This window comes from Macrotis lagotis, chromosome 3, assembly GCF_037893015.1.
Source record: "Macrotis lagotis isolate mMagLag1 chromosome 3, bilby.v1.9.chrom.fasta, whole genome shotgun sequence".
In the NCBI taxonomy this organism is placed as follows: domain Eukaryota; kingdom Metazoa; phylum Chordata; class Mammalia; order Peramelemorphia; family Peramelidae; genus Macrotis; species Macrotis lagotis.
This window is the reverse complement of record NC_133660.1, coordinates 84,044,729-84,062,897: the sequence shown is the minus strand read 5'-3', so window position 1 is coordinate 84,062,897 and position 18,169 is coordinate 84,044,729. Positions and strand designations below refer to the sequence as shown.

Sequence of the window (18,169 nt, the reverse complement as noted above, 5' to 3'; positions counted from 1 at the left end):
GAATTTTGTTCTCTGCCTGGCCTCCTGGGCCATTAATGTTAGTCACCTAGGGAGATGACTTAGTTATGAAAAATTTCATAAATATTTTTTAAAAATTTGAATACTTTTCTGGATTCAAAAATTGATTCTCTTTCAGAGCTATTAGCTGTGTCAACACAACACCAAAACCAGAGTTTGTCTGTTACGTTCTATTGAATTAAGCAATGATTTAAGCAGCAGGTAAATAGTCTAAGAAAGTAGCTTTTAGGAATAAATAATTTGCACTACTTTCTATGTTTTTTCTTTACAAAAAGAATTCTATATAGGTACTTCTTATATGGCGCTCATCTGGGCTGTTTTAAATCAATTTTAATAGGAAATAACACTGAATTTTAAAAAATAAATCATAGGAACTCCAAAAAGTGGTGTACATTATTACCACTAGTAACAAGTTTTACCATAAAACACACTGGCAGTAAAGCTTTAATATATGGTATGATTTACTATGAAAAAATTGGTCACTTTTAATTAGTATTAAATAGAAAGTTTCATCATAGCATATACTCATCTTCACTCATGTGTCTGATTATGACTCTGCATAGCAAGTCAGAATAGAACCTCTTTTCCCCATATTTCTTTAAAATACCTGTCATCAATTTCACATGCACACATACATACATACATACACCTGTGCAAGCCAATGTGTGTGTAGATACACACACACATACAACATATATAACAGAGATATTTCCTGCTAAAATGAATAACTAAGCCACAATGTTTCTTTGGGCTTAGTCTTGCTGCTGATGAATATCCTCGTGCCTAAGAATTTTGTAGATAACCCAATAAAAAATGTTGAAAATCAAAAAGGCTAATGGGAAGCAGGCTCGGGAAATGGTGTCAATCTTTTTGGCTCTGTCGATAAATACCTTCCTCATTTCATCAGAGTTTTTTGGTATGATCTGGGCAGGATTGTTTGGCCCTTTTGGGGTCACGCCATCTTTTGCTTGCAGACATGGTCCCATTCCATAGGCTGTAAAACTGAAACGACTTTCCCTTACCTCATCATCCTGTCATAAGAGAAACAAAAAGAATTTAAATGTAATAGAATTATTTTCAGAAAGAAATGACCTGTGGTGTAATGGTATCTTTAAATTGTGATTTGGACATATCTATTTCCTATATGGCTATAGAGATACACATATCTAATTACATCTCTCTCTATAATTGATAGATATGTATGTACACATGTGAATATGCAGATATAGAAAGAAGGACTGGATCTGTGATTTCATTGGGATAAGGAACTTCCTCTACCAATGCAGGTGTCACCTTCTCTTCAATTTATAATCATGAGAGTGTTCTAGATCAGAGAGAAGTTAAATGACTTGCCCAGTGTCACATAGCTAATACATATCAGAAGTAAAGCTTGAACCGAAGGCATCCATTTTCTATTCATTATGCCATTTTACCTTTCATTTGCATATACAATTTAAAATTTATAAACATGTATATTATATATATAGGTGTATGTGTTTTTGTAACTCTACCATATAGGAAAATAAAGGCACTATGGTATGTTGAATGAAATTCTGGGTTTCAAGTTAAGAAGAACTGTATTTACATCTGTAATACCTTTGAGGATGATCAATTGTGTGGCACTGGAGAAATCACTGAACTTTTATGTGTTCTACCAATTCTCAGAGACTTAGCTATTATAACATATGGCAATTATAATCTATGTCAGGGGAAATTATTCTCACACTTGAAATTTCCCAACCTGAAAAAAATACATATCTTTTCTTTACCTATTCATATATATATATATATATATATATATATATATATTTACATATTACATGAAAAATAAAAATGTGGTTATAATTGTTTTAATGCTAAAAGCCAGTTTTTCTGCTATTTAATTTACTTCTCTCTTATACAGTCATTAAAATATAATCTACCAATGTCAAATATTGTAAGAATGTAAAGGGCATTTTAAAAATAGTATTTTTGAAGGGACTTTGATGCTAATTAAAGTCCCTGATGGTATCTCAAAGACCATAAAAACTTGCAGATGAAAAATAAGTTATTTATTTTTTAGATGATTATATAGACTTATATGTTGGTAGGTACATTCTTAAGTAATAAAAATATGGTTTTCCATGACACTATATCAGGAGGCTTGATGAATTTTTTTACATTTTATTTAGATGAACTTCATCTTTCTGTTAGTTTTTTTGCTCAAATATTTAATGACTTTCCTGACCACAGCAATCTTATATATTTTGGAGAAATTTTATTTTAGTTTTCCTGTATTCTACTGTTTTTTATTTTCTTTGCTTCTAACTCCTGTTGTTTGGAAAATGAAGAGTATAGGTTATACAATACCATGCACAAAGTTAGGTGGTGAATACATGTCTTTGAAACAAAAGTCTGAAATCTAAATTAATTATTAGGTTAGACACTTCTCAAGTGCTCTGGTTTTGTGATTTAAAAAGAAAAGGGGCTTTTTATCCCTATATTTCATTAAACTTTGGTATTTTATAATAATCCCAAGTTGTTAGAAAAAACTTATGTTGTTTTTTTCCCAGTAAAATAGTTGCTAAAATATGCTGCAGTTGAAAAAAGTTCATCTTTAAAATGCAAAAGGAAACATAATTAAAAATTTTTTAAAGTCATTAAAATTGGAAAATGAATAGTATCATTATGTAATCTCCATTTCTCTTACAAATTTTTTTTGATATAAAAGAACATCAATTTTTAAAAAAAGGTCTGCTAATGAGCTTAAAATGTAGCAGTAAATTTATGGAGATCATAATGGTAAATTACTGAATTGTTTAGAATATATAACACTTCATCTTGAGTGTTTTCTTACTACAGATAATTGAAAGCATAGAAGATGCCACCTGTGCCTCTGCAGGTTTTGATTTCTCTACATTTAAAAATGAGGAGAAATGAAACAGGTTTTAGAATTAGTATCATAGGCAAAGGTGGATCAATTAAGCACAAAAATAAAAGAAAAATGATTAAGATAATTTGAATAATTTTATCAGTTGATGTTGGAAATCCCAATGAGAATTATATTGAGGGCAAGAAAGATGCTGCAATCAAATTAATTTTTTCTGCAATTATATTATATATATATATATATATATATATATATATATATGTTAATTTGACTTGAGAAAGTATAGTTTATCTATTTTGGGAAAGAGCTATACTATAAAAATGTGTACGTCATTATATATTGAATACTAACTGATATGAAACTGCTGAGCCAATTGACAAGCCAGTATTGTTTGACTTTTTCTAACACCATCAGAGTATTTCTTAAACTTGAAAATGAATATACCATGCAGATTCACTCACATTACCAGTCTTTTCATTACAGTGGAAATACTAGGCCTTTTTTTCTACTTTGGAATCCTTAACAATCATATTTTTGTGAGTAAATTATTCCCTGGGAGTTTATATAAATGCTTACATCTAAAATCAGGTAAAGAGGATTTTGTAAATAATGAATTATCATAGCAGCCACCTCCAAATTTGAACCACACCTTCTGTAGATCAGCTGTTTGCTGCAGTGTGGTCTAATAGGGTTTCATCTCTTTTCATGTCTGAATCAAACACAAGTGAAAGGAATTCTAACTCACCTAATAATTTATCACCTGGGTTTTTACTTGGCTTCAAATACTTGATGAGGATTAGATTGCTAAAAATCTGATCCAAAACTCTACAGCTAATTTACTTGGTTAAATCATGTCCATCAGCTTATAGTTTCTTATCATTTAGAAAAGAGACATTTATTCCAATGTGGTAATACTTATTCATGTGAATCCCTTGGAAAAATCAAAAGGCAATAATTTCTAGACAATAGTTGATTATGACCATGGTTCTAATCCCCATTCTAGAATCATCATAGAAGTTTAAAATTATAGAACACAGAATTAGAATTGTAAGGGACTTCAGAGGATATTAGATTGTAGATTTAGAACTGGAAGGAATATGAACACCATGTAGTACAACCCTCTAATTTTATACATAAGGATACTTATCAGATACTAGATAGTTTGAGTGATTGATTCAAAGCAACATAAATAGCAATCAGTCAATAAGCATTTATTAAATACAATGTACTAGGTAATAAATAGGAGAGTTTAGAGTTAAACTCAGGTCTTTTGACTTCAAATTCAGCTCATAATTTTACTTATTTCAAAGGAGTTATACTACAGATTACTAGTGTACAGCTTTTACCAAACACTTAGGTGAAGAAAAAAATCCAAACTTTATTTATTATTTGGTGAATATTTAGTCATTTGGATGTTTATATATATATATATATACATATATAAATATATATACATATATGACAAGTTTTACATTAAATATTATGTACTACAAATGAAAATCTCTCAATTACTATAGTACCTAAATATATATTTTCCTATGTCCTACTGAATCAAGAACAGTATTCTTTTTTATATGTACATTATAAAATTTAAACAGTTTCCAGAGAAGGGTAAATTAACTATATATTGCTTAGTTCTTGTCTTCCAGAGAATAATTTGTTAAATACTTAATTTTAAGCAAAATGCTACATTAAATTATATCCCAAGGGTTTGAGAGAGTTAATAAACCTCTGATATTTCTTACAGAAGGGAGCAAAATATGGATCAATAAGAGTAGTATTAGATTGTGTAACTACAATTTATATGAATGTCTAATTAAAAAGGGGCAGTTAGGTAGAACAGTGGAATCTGGAGGACCTGAGTTCAAATCTGACCTCAGGTACTTAATACTTAGTTGTGTGACTTTGGGAAGTCACTTAACCCCACTGCCTTGCAAAATACAAAAAAAGTCTAATAAAAATGAAAAATTAGATTTATAAAAGATAGTTACTTGATTTGTAAAAAAAAAATTGTTCAATTTGCAAAATTATCCTTCATCTCTCTCTACCTCTTCTGTTATTAATCACTGAGTATTATTAATTCTTCCTTCCAAATATCTTTCAAATGAACCATGTCCTTTTCATTCTCACTGCCACAACCACGTTTCAGACCTCTATCTTATTCTTAGATTACCTGCAATAGTCTATGGTTTAGTTTATGTTTCTACTCTTCTTTACTAAAAGGGGTAAGTAGTTGTACAATGTTGAACAAGTTTTTTGTCCTTTCAGAACTTCTAGATCCATTTTAATCCAACCTTCCCTTTTTACAGAGGAGGATAAAGTGACATTTTGGAAGTTAAGGTATGCAGTACAAGAGGAATGGATCAGATATATTTACTGTTATTTTGAGTTCCAAATTCTGGGAAAATAATATGGAAATAATTGTGGTATGAGGTAAAGGGAACTAGCCAGAAATGTCCTAGAAGTAAGATGGCAAAAACTAATCTCTCTTATTTAATATTAGAGACAAAGTGTTTCAGAAGAAATAGGATGATGATTGCTGCTGGTCTAATTTAAAGCCTCAGATTTGGCTTCATGGATAAAGTGGAGAGCACTTGGATTTTTGAGTTAGGTGCTATCATAAGGCAAGTGACAGCATGTCATTTTGAATGGTAACACTGAAAACATTATCCAAGGTATTGGTCAAGATCATCTAGGAAAATCTCTAAAGAAGTTCTGTTCTGATGTCATTATTATAGAATGGAGATAATCTTGGTTTCTCAAAAATGATGCCACTGAACGTGAACACTAGCAGTTATATGAGGACCGAAAAGGTTTCAAGTATATTCTTGGTACCAGACTATATCTGCCCTCAAGTTTGTAGAGGTTTTTCATTTATAGGCCATCTAATCACCATCACCATCAGCACTGTCACTACCATCACCATCACCATTATTATTTTACTAGACCTAGGATTTCCTATGTGTAGGGCATCTCCAGTGAGGAAACTCCCTCTACTAAATGTCAGTTGGCACTTTCTCTGAAATTTATGGTCTTATAGCTTTCTGCAGCATGGAGAGATAAATGATTTGTTCAGCATTACATTGTCATTCAATATCAGAGGTAGCACTTGAGACCAAGTACTCCTGACCACTAATGTGAGCTGTCTACCTATTCTACCATTGTACCTCTCATTTTATCTATTAGGTAGTAAATTCATTTTTCTATAAAACATAAATTTAAGATATCATATTGGTTATTAAAATTTAATTATTTTATTGCTTTATCAATAAATATTACTCATAGATACAGAACTCTGAGGTTTACAAAGCAGTCTCCTTCCAAATTTACAAGGTAGGTGGGACATTAATTTTCTTGTTTCTAGTGTCTAATCATAAATTCATGAAATGCTGCATGTATTTTAAATGCAAAGGTCTATGTGCTTAATATGCACCAGCACTTTACTAAGGACTTTAAAAATATTTCATTTAATGTTCACAATAACTCTGGGAAGTAGGTGCTATTATTATCCCCATCTTATAGTGGAGGAAACAAAAGCAGACTGAGGTTGAGTGACTTGTCCAGGATCAACCATCTGGCAAGTGTCTGAGATGGCATTTAAATTGAGGACTTCCTGACTCTGGCACCAACTAGCTGCCTCAGGTTTGATACGACTTAAGCCCTACATGTGTTATATGCATTTGTAATCAAAACCTAGGTTTTGAATTCTGGCTCTTTTTATTACTTGAGTGATCCTGAGACAAGTTACATCTCTAATGTCATTTGCAATGCAGGGACAATAATAATTGTATGACTTGGTTTATAGACTTATTAGTATATTCTTTTAATACAATAATTATTGTGACACTCTAGTCTAAAACTAAGGTACTTAGAATATCCCCCAAACCTTAGTATATTTTGATGTCTATTAAATTCTTAGTTAAATGTTTATTAAACATTTAATATTAAACTGCATTAAATCTTTTGAATCATCCTGCAAAGTTTACCATTTATTTTCTTTTCTAAAGCAAATTATTATTAAAGCTTAAAAGAATAAAAGTATTTAATATTAAATGACATTTTCTAAATTAATATCAGGAATAATCAGTTTAAATATCAGTTTAAAAAATTTCTTGTTTTATTTATACTTGATATCTAAAATTGAATATATGATCCTTCCTGCTTTTACTAAAAAATCCAAAGTTTAATAAATAGCAATCAATGCTAGAAAAATAGAAATATTAAATTATGCATAATATCTAAAAGTCAGTCATTTCAGAGACTTTCTCAAGTAATTCTCCAAAATACAAATTAGGGAGAAGTGTGAGTCTTCATTAAGGAGGGGGTTTTCCATAGGAATGAGTTCCTCATGGCAATTAAATCATGGGTCCTGATGCTTTCCAGTCTTCTCCTATCTCACCTCACCCCAAAATGATGTGTCTAGTTTTATATTTTGTTTCTGTTTTAACATCATGATTTATGCAGAGTTCTTTAAGTGTCAAAGAATAGATCAAAATAATGTTATGTCTGGCACACAGCACCTTCAGATTTGCTAAGCTTCATGATAACCTTATGAATTAGAGGTCAATGCTATTATCCTAAATTTAGGGATGAAGAACTCAAATTAAAAGACATTCAGTGACTTGTCAATATTCAGAGTTACCAAGTGCTTAAAGGGGGAATTTTTAACCAAATCTTTCTGAATAGAAGTTCAATATTTGTTTCACTATAACAGCCTACATTTTAGAAATTAATAATTTCTGTTAAATTTCTTTCTTAGCTGGAAAGAGAAGAAAAGCATGGAAAAAATCTTTGGAGGGGTGAAATTAATGGTAGTTCTGATATATTGCAGAAGATCTTATATGTTCTAAAAACTACCTTAGAAGTGAAATAATTAATTCATAGTTAGCTATTAAATCATCATTTAAACTGTCATCCTTGGAAATGTTTCTTCTGCGTCTTAGATTTCTTATCCCTAAAATGATCTCTCTTGTCCATTATAGCTCTAACATATTCCATTTAGGATAATTTTCTGTTTGTTGAATGGGGAAAATAGACAAGGAGAAGAAAGTGAAGGATTAGGAAAAAAATATCATATTTGAGTTGAAAATTAACATTCTAAAAGCATCATCTTGCAATTGGAATAAGGAATTCCCAGGAAATTTGCTAAGATATAATCACAATCCTCACATAGTAATGCAGTGTTTAAAAGAATATATAAAAAGTGAGACAGAAAATCAATTGGAAGGATTTTTTCTGAGGGTTTGATGTTTCAACTAATCCACCAAAATCACTCCAAAATGATTTTGAGAAAGAATTCATAATTTAAAATCAGGAGAATTCCTGAGAAAAATACAATCCATTCATGTGTATATTTCTTTTTGCTTTATAACAAAAATAATGGAGCCCTCTGTGTATGTATATGTGTTTAGTGATGTTTGAAACATTTTCAACCATGAAATCTTCTATAATTCCCTATATCTTCATGTAAAATCAATCAACATTGCATATATGCTAATGAGCATAATATTGGCTAATGTGAAAAATAAGTAAAGGAATATGAAATTTTCTTTTTATCATTTGCAATTTTCCATATACAAACATCAAGGATAACTAGTTTATTGTAGCCATTTTTCCTGAAATTTAGAGATAATTTCTCTAGATATTTTAAAAAGAGTAATGGTGACTCAAAACAATCAAAGGATTTGTTATTATCATCACAGGCATCCTGCTAGCTTATGGCTAGGTCTATAACTATGCAAAATATCTAAGGTAATGATGTCAAAAATAAGTTCTATGATTTCCCTTACTAAATCATTGCATTGTCAGGTGGCAATGCTACAGAAATTACTTTAAGAAATACATGAATTGAAGGAACAACATTTTGTCCATATTTCTTACATGGTTCTTTCTATGTTAGAGACATTAATTTTCTCAGAGATATTCTGGCATTTTTTGATATCCACATAGAACAAAACCCACAAAATCATCAGTGAACACAGCAATTCCATCTAATACAAATTAATAAATGCACATGTACACACTGCACTCACACATTCATGGATTACTCAGGGATGACGACCAGCTACTACAAGGCATGTAAGCAGCACACAGCACTCCCCAACAGTGTGGGGTAGGGAAATCCAGACCGAGTGCAAACTTTCATTGTCAAACAAAAAAAATGTCAAATATGTCAAATAGAACACTGGAATAAAAGACCTGGACCAATAATTTCTTTTGAGATAATATTCTGGTCTATGTTCCACAATGCATCTTAGCATCCATGTATTTTCTTCTCTTTTTTTTAGCATCCTGTATTGTCAAAAATATTTTGAACTCTTTACTATTTTATTCATTTTAACTCTGTCACAGACAAAAAGTGGATTAGTTAGGAGAATTTTAAATTAAACATTAAAGTGAATAAAAATAATTAAATGGAATGATTTTTTAAAGATTAATAATATTTTAAATGGGTAAAACAGTTTGATACACAATTTGAAATATTAAATTCAAAGAATATATAGACACTCAAATAATTTTAGTTTGTGAACAACTTGTAACTAAGAATGTTTCTATCTCCCTCTCTTTCTCCCTCTCTCCCCCAACTGTCTTGGGGATATTAATGAAGAACTGAATTTAGGATTTAATTGAAGAAATGAGCCCCGTTTAACACAAGTGCCTCTTGTGGAGCTTGGAGAGTTTATATGACTTTCTTAGGATCACAGAGGCAGGATGTGAATCAGAGGCAGAACTTAAAACCAGAACTTCTTGTCTAATTGGCTAGCTCTGTATCCATTGTCTCACTCTTCCTCTCTCTGCTTTGTTATTTAGTCATTAAGTGTTTATTTAAAGTTAAAAGATAAATTTCTAAGGAATCTATTTTATTGAAGTCAATTTTTTTTGTTCTTTCCAAATTGCTTTGTCTGTGTAGAGATGTATATACTACAAATCATTTCTCTATGAAAAACTCCCATATATATTAAAAAATAGGCCTTTGATTTTAGAAAGCACATTTCAGTGATTTAATCTGAGGTTTCCCTCTTTCTCCCCTAATATTTTTACAATTGTGGTTTCTTATTTGTATATCTTGATAATATCCTTCCCTTATCTCATCTGACTCTATCCTTCAGTATGCATTTCACTTATCTTTCTAGGTCAATATTTTTAGCAGATCATTATTTGGTGTGTTCCTTGAAGAAGTTACGAAATAATCACAGTTATAAGCATAAGAGACTTAAAATATATAAGGGAACATAGAGGTCAATGAGTTCAACTTCTCCCTTATTTTATAGATGATGAAACTTAGTCTTATGATGGTTAATTGACAAGCCCACCTCTAGCAAAAGTATGAGGCAGGATATGAACTTAGTTCTTCCTGACTCCAAAGCCAACTCTCTGACCTGAGTGAAGGGCATATTTACAATAACTCAAAATAGTCAATAGCATATATTAAAAATAAAATATCAAAGAATAGTTTGGTGTGTGACCCATTGCTATGTGGCAAAAATCATTAGACTGTTCCTTAAACGTTGACCCTACTGGTAAGATTTCATTTATTAGTCAGTATGTATTGAATGGTCTTGAAGTATACAACTCATGAACAATTAGTTTGCCTATTTTTTCCACCGAAGTATTGCTTGTATCTTTTGGTAAAGCGACACTTAGTTGAAGGCTCCCTCCCCCAAAGATAATAATAATATTAATATCATGGCTTAGATGAAAAAATGATAAGACATATTTCCCAATGGTAAGTTACAATGCTACAGACATAATTCTGCATGCCAGTCCCATGCAATTAAATAACAAATTATTAGTCTAACGAATGAATCTTGCATAACAATTGTGTATTGTTATTTACTGTTAGCTAGAAACCCATTCAAACATGAAACATATAACAAGGTTGGGAAAAGCCACCTATATGGGAAAGAGCATGCAGTTTTAATGGCAAAAGGAAAATAGTATGAGATTACATGCTGTAAAATAACCTGAACAATTTATAAATCATTTCAAATTTCTTCTATCAAACAGCATTGGAAGCAAAGTTAGTTCTAATGAAATAAGTATTTTTAGTATTATCAAATGATGACATACCATTTTCCATTAGCATAGACAGCACATAGAATGTGTCCACCTTTCCTCCATTTTCATTGAATCATTTTTATATGGAATAGGATTCTCCCCCAAACTAAACAGCATATGTAGCAATGTGCCAAGACATACTTATTGACTTAGGCTTGCCCCAACCCTGAAGCATTTGTCCTCATTTCATATGTGTAGCTTAGTAGATTGAAAACAGAAACTTTCATTGATTTTATATATCTCAATCAAAATTCTACATGAGAAGTTAGGTACCCACACAGAAATTTTTATTTTTCCAATTAAATATTTCAGGTCAAATAAGAATTGCCTTGGAGCAACTTTCTTGTAAAAAAAATTGGAAAAAGGAAGAAAAAATAGATAAATTTTTAGTCATTTGATTCTGCTTAATTTGGGTAAAATGTGTCATTGTTTTCATTTTGATGATAGTTATGAAAATATGAACTCTTTTTCATTGAATATGTTTATAAATATATTTACAAGAAAAGATTGCGCTAACAAAGAGCTCAGAAAAATAATGAAGGTGATAGTTAAAATTCCTTCCCCTGAGTGAAAGAATATTGAAATGGGACACTTTTTTTTCCCTTTGTAAGGAAAACAAAATAAAGGAAGGAAAGGTCCAAGAAGTAGCTAAGATTGCTGATGGTTTGTTATTACTTTAAAAGAAAAATGGGCTTTGTTTCCCCACCAGACACTGCCTACATGCAGAAATATGCTTAATAGCCTTTAACTGATGACCACAATCTTCTAGTTGAAGTTAAGAAAGTGAATTTACCGTGTCTGAGAAACGGTAAAACTTCTCCAATGCAAAAGCTTCTGTCTGTGGGAAGGCAAAGTGGACCAAGAGGGATTGAGAAATCGAGAGTCAAGTAATATTATATTCAATAAAGTTGCACATTTGGTTTGAATTACATATAGCATAATAACATAGATCATCAATGAATAAATTCTTTATATAACTAGGACTTTCTCCTTTAGTACCAAACTTAGAAAATTTTAAAAAATTTCCCTTAACCTAGATGCTAGTATGTGCTGCATATTGAAGATTTTGATTCATGAGTCTTCATTTTTGGTAATATATTTGTAATATGTACATTTATATGAACATATATACATATTTACATGCCAACTGCACAAAACTTTTCTTGAATGGTCCAAATCACAGTTTGCTATTTCATGTTTCCATAAGGTAAAAATTCTTATGTTTTTATGTGAAGGAGGAAAAAAGTCCATCCCACTGAGGTAAAAGAGCAATTAGTCTATTAATTCCATCTAAATTATGAGTCATTCTATTACCTTTAATTTAAAAAATGCCATTATCTTATTATGTAATTTTGCTATCTCTTATACTTTGTGTTTCTTCCTTAAGAATATGATTTCTCTCTCATCACATCCAACTTAGATCAATGCATACCATGGAACAATGTAAAGACTAACAGACTTCCTTCTATGGGGGGTGGGGGGAGGGAAGCAAGAGTAGGGGAAAATTATAAAATTCAAATTAAATAAAATCTTTCTTAGAAAAATAAATCATGAGTCATTGAAAGAACCAAAATTGAAGATTTTTTTGGACTTTTATTCCACTATTTTATCTAATCATACTGCTTCCATGATGCATGATAAGTATGGATATGTTTGTCCTCTTATACCTCCCTGTGCTGCATACACAAAAATTAAATACCATCTATCTTGAAATATGTAGTATATAATCCTATTACCTTCTAATGCTTAAATATAGAGTGAATATCAATGATAATTGAAAAGAAATGAAAGAAGACAAGTAAATCTAGGAAAAAAAAGTAAGTAAGAAGTCTTCCTTTACTCTCTGTTCCCCTACCACAATAAAGGAATAAAGCGATGCTACTTTACTTATAATGAATAATGAAAAATTGCTATATCATTTTATGAACTGAGGGATCAGGAAAAGAATCCCAACTCTTGCGGTAAATTTTTGTTTTTTTAGTTTGGAGCAACTTCTTGAAAAATAAGGACCAGAAAATGATGTTAAGAGGGAGTGGAGAAGAGGGGATGAATGAGAAGTGAAAAGCGGGGAAAGAGAAAATGAAAAGATGGATGATTGGGAATAGTGGAGAAGAATAAAGAGAGAAGAAGATTTTCTTATTTTAAATTATATCCTTTTAATATGTTTCTTTGTATTTCATTCAATATGGTCAAGTTTTGACAAAATACTGTATATATATATATATATATATATATATATATATACATAGGCAATCTTTAATGCTTCTATTCTTGACCGTTTGCCAATTTCTTTTAGCATTCTTCCCACAGTACAATGAAATAGATATTTCTAGAAACAGAATGGATCTTTTTAAATAAAGATGGATACAATTTTGATAAACATGAAATAGTAAGAACTTGAATCATTATGTGAAAAACTAAGAACTAACCAATCTATCATGTTATATTGGGGTAAGTTTAAGAAAGTCTTCGAATCTTTTAGGATATTCACATTATTTAAATGAAACTTATTTTTGAAGTTTTAATTAACATCATTTAAACATTTAGGTATTTTAACTTCTAGCCTCTTTTTTTTTTTTGATATTTTAGCTTCTTTCCTCTGCTAAAACGCAATCCAGAAGATTGCATATAAAAATCAAAAACAAAAACCAAAAACCCAAACAACCATGCAATTGATTGACACTGGACCATCAAATAAAGCTAAGCCTTATTTTATTGTTAGCAGTTTTTTTAATGGTCTGATATTTATCAGAAGGAAAAAAAAGGATAGGATAAAAAACAGCACAAGATATTGCAGGCTGATTTGTTAAATTGAGGGTAAAAGACTTACTGAGATATTCCCTCTATAGGTTTATTTTAAAATGTTTATGGTGCTCTTTGGTTTTAAGACAAGACATGCCAATAATATTCCATCCTTTTTACCCAGTTAATTCTAGTAATTTTTTCCATAAAAACATATATATAAATGAAGAAAAGACCAACCAGCTAAATAGAACTTTTTCTTTTTCTGTCTCATGAAGTAAAAGATATTTGCTTGGAGAATATAATGGGGGGAAACTCAAAATAAACTTGAACTTTGATCATAGATTGATTTAGATGAAATTTAAATCCTAGTTCTCTTGTGAAGAATTAAAATATATAAAACAAAAATTTTCTTATTTCAAATAAGAAATTTTATTTGTACCAGGAAATACATTGGGGAATAATTTAGAAAATGCTTCTGAGTTCCATACAGCTTGGTTAAACATAGCATTCTGTGACTATTTCAATTTCCACATAGTTATCTAGAATATTTTGCTAAACTACAAATTAAACACTACCAAATTGATGTTAGCACATTTATTTCCCTACCAGACAATTTTCTTTAAGGCAGCAAAATCAGTATTTTTACTGACATACATTCACATCCTACCTTGTTCTTCTTTCTTTTTCGACGGAATCTTAGTAGTTCCTTATGTTGCCTTGATACAAAGTTGACAGCAGCATACTCCAAGAGTGCTGAGAACACAAAGAGGAGACACACTGCCATCCAGATGTCAATGGCTTTGACATAGGAGACCTGGGAACAAAGGAAAGGCAACTGAGCAAGAGATGGGTCAGGTAACTTTGACTGTCACCTCTGAGAAAAAGAAAGAATGGGGTGGTAGTGTGTATGTGTGGGGGAGAATGTTTGACTGCTGGATTCTCTCACCTAAATACCAGACAGCTCCTGTAAAATAAAAGAATAAAATTTAAAAACTCAATTCTTTTTGAAAAAGAGCTATTTCTGTAACTTTACCATACAAAGCTTTTCAAATATCATATGATCATACTTTCTTCTTATTTATATGGCATTCAGAATTTGGTGCCAAATTAGACACCCACATAAAGGAGAAAAAAATGTAATGAAATATAATTTTGCTTTCAGGAAGCTTAGTACATGAGAAGTAAAGTTAAATGTGTTTATTCTCCCATTTTCTCCAGTCATATTTTTCCTGTATCTGATGTATTCTGGGGAAATAATTGAGATACTGCATTAATACTTTTGGGTTAAAAAACCCAGATAAATTGAAATAGCAACTTAACAGTTGCCAAGCCAATGGAATCCAAACCAGGTCAGCAAAAATTTATTAAGTCCTACTTTAGGTATGGCACTGTTCAAGGTGACAGGAAAATTTAAAAAAATTAGTTTAGTCACTATCTTCAGGCAGCTGGCAGCACTGCCTTGATTCAGGAAGACTTGAGGACAACTTTGGCCTTCAAGACTTAGCTATGTGACCCTGGGAAATTCACTTAACCTTTGTGCCTCAATTTTCTCAAATGTAATTTAAGGAAAACAATTGTGCTTATCACAATGCCTGACACATAGTAGGAACTTAATATATGCACATTTCTTCTCTTCCCTCCTTTATTACTTATCTAATAAGATAAAAGTTTCCAGTAATAAACAATAATGACATCATTTTACTTCTCATCTTCACTTTCCTTTTATATAAAATAAAGGAATTGAACTAGATCAGAGCTTGTTAATTTTATGTTATGGTTACTTAGAATACTGTATTTAAATAAAGGAAAAGAAAAAAGAGAACTAATTGTGTAGAAATTAAGAAGTAATTTTTACCCATCCAAATTCATGGACCCCTTGCAAACTTTCTATGGGACCCAAAGGAAGAATTGTTGTCCTGGAGGATCTCTAAGGTCTCATTCAAAAACCCCATTTTATATTTTAACATATGATAAGTATAAAAATATAAAAAAAGTATAAAAGAAGATATGTTATCTCTCCATCCTTGTACATCACTATGGCTAAACATCAACAATTTCGAATAAGTTGTACTCCTTTCTCTTAGGACTTAGAGAAATTTTTTCTTCTCAAATCTCCTTACTATGTTGTGTTTACCAGACATAGATCAGGCAACAGTTTTCTCTGCATATGTCTCTGCCTTCCTCCTCATCTCCAGTGTTTCCTTCTTTTCTTTTCATTGTTGTTTAAAATAGCAATAGATCATTCTGGAAAGAAGCACCTACTTGATTAGGTTTCATTTTAACAAAACTTTCAAAGGATCTATTATGTTTTAAACACTACAAATATAAAGGCAAAAATGAAATTGTCACTATCTGTAAAGGAAGGATGGGAGAATTCAACACCTGCATTGATAAATAAATAAAATATAATCCAAGAAGGGAGAGATCATTACCAAATGGTGCATAAGGAAAGATTGCAAGGGCTTATTGCCAGAAAATTACCTTGTATTTTCTTAATTATCTAGTATTTTTTTCTGACTCACTATTGAATAGAAGAAAAAGTAGAAGCAAAACTATCAATACAAATATGCAGTCAAGCAAAACAAATTCGCATAATGTACCTGTCTAAAAATGTGTCTTTCATTCTACATTTTAGTCCATTGCCTCTCTGTCAGCAGCAGCTCAATAGCAATTATTTATTATATATTCTGTGGAATTGTGGTCAACAACTAGGTTGATCAGAGTTCTTAAGTTTTTCAAAATTATTCATTTTTATTATATTGTTATTATAGTATAAATTATTCTTTTAGGTCTAATCTTTTTCCTCTGACTCAATCCATAAGTCTTCCTAGGTTTATCTGAAACCATCTCTTCCTTCATTTATTACAGCACAGTAATATTCTACTATAATTTCATACTGTAATTTATTCAGCCATACCCCAAATGCTTGTTTTTATTTTTATTATATATGCTATGTTATCTATTAAGAAAAAAAATCAACCTAAATTCTTTGAGGGTAGGAACCATATTATTTTTATCTTTTTATCACCACTTACAATGTATAGCTTCTGGTATATATACCTAACAAATGCTTATTCTTTGATTGGTAAGTGATTTGAGCCTCAAAGGAAGTCAAGGATGCTAAGAAGCAGAGATGAAAAAGGAGTATATTCATAAAAGGTTGGTTGTTCAAAGACATGGAAATAAGAGATGGAATGTCAGATTAGGTAACAAGTATGCTCATCTGTTTGGAATAATGTGTGTGTGTGTGTGTGTGTGTGTGTGTGTGTGTGTGTGTGTGTGTGTTTGAAAGGAAATAATATGAAATATCTGAAAATGTAGGTAGGAGCCAGATTTTAGAGTGTCATCAATGCCATATGTAGGATTAATGTTACTTTGGTGGATTATTTTGGTAATTTTATGGAGAATGGGAGAAGAGAAAATTTCTCAGAAGACAGGGAAAATTCAAATTAGTTTCTTCTTTCAATTGGACTGTGTAAGTACAAAGAAGAGTAAGTGATACTGTGGTGGTTGGTAGAATAAAAGCTTTTGATCCCTCGGATGAAAGAAAAAAATCAGGGAAGACATGAAGGCTAAGTGACTGGAAGAATTATACTGTCTTACAAAGAAACATGACAGTTTATAGAAGGGGCAGAATAGAGAAAAGAAATAATTAGTTTGATTTTAGATATGCTAGTTTCAGATGATGATAGTACATCTAGAAGGCAGTGAATGATGTAGAACTAGATTATTGGAGAGAGATTAGATGTTACTTGGAAGTTTTCTGTATTGAAATGGTAATTGAACTCACAAAAGCAGAAGAAATCAGCAAGATAAAGAGAGAAAGAAGATTAAAAGACCCAGGAAAGAGTATTGGGGCACACACATATTTATAAGATAGGAAATGGATGATTTGGCAGACAATGAATAATTGATCAACAAAGGATTCAAGACTGTATGGTAGGTAAGTGAGGCTAAGAGAAACTAGATTGAGAGAACAAAGAGTTGGAAAGAGCTTGCAGTTGTCAAGTATGAAAAGAAGAGTGTGATGATGGCATAAATTGTGATACAATTTTGAACTATATGGTGAGGGAAAGTGATCTGGAGATAGATTATAGTTATAAATTTAGGGCAAATACTGTTTACTAAGAGTGTCATCAACACATTAATTAAAAAAAAAAACCTCAGTCCTTGTAATACTGCAAATTGCCAAAAGATTTGCTTGCACTCAGTTATATGTGATAGAAATTTAATACCATTCCTTTGAAATGAACTGTCCATCCCCAGTAATACCATTTCACCTAACTTCTTTTCCCTGTAAGTCATTAATTAATATTAAGCAAGCTATCTTGCAACACAATTATTAAAAAAAACACAATTTGGATCCTGAATGAACATCAATAACTCTTGGAGAAAATAGCTCATAAAGGGTGAATGTTACTAGACTTGAGTTTCTACTTAAATGACATTATTTGTTCTTACTAGAAATGTTACTTAATC

The 18,169-nt window shown here is 31.0% G+C and overlaps 1 protein-coding gene across 1 annotated transcript in view; it reads right to left on the bottom strand.

The window, feature by feature from the left end:
- Positions 1-429: 429 nt before the first annotated feature.
- GLRA3 (glycine receptor alpha 3) overlaps positions 430-18,169 on the bottom strand; it is a 222,710-nt gene continuing 204,970 nt past the window's right edge. The window contains 3 exon segments of the mRNA XM_074228942.1: positions 430-1,049; positions 11,739-11,783; positions 14,358-14,504. Of these exon segments, the coding sequence (XP_074085043.1) occupies positions 771-1,049; positions 11,739-11,783; positions 14,358-14,504 (471 nt within the window). The 3' untranslated portion in view covers positions 430-770.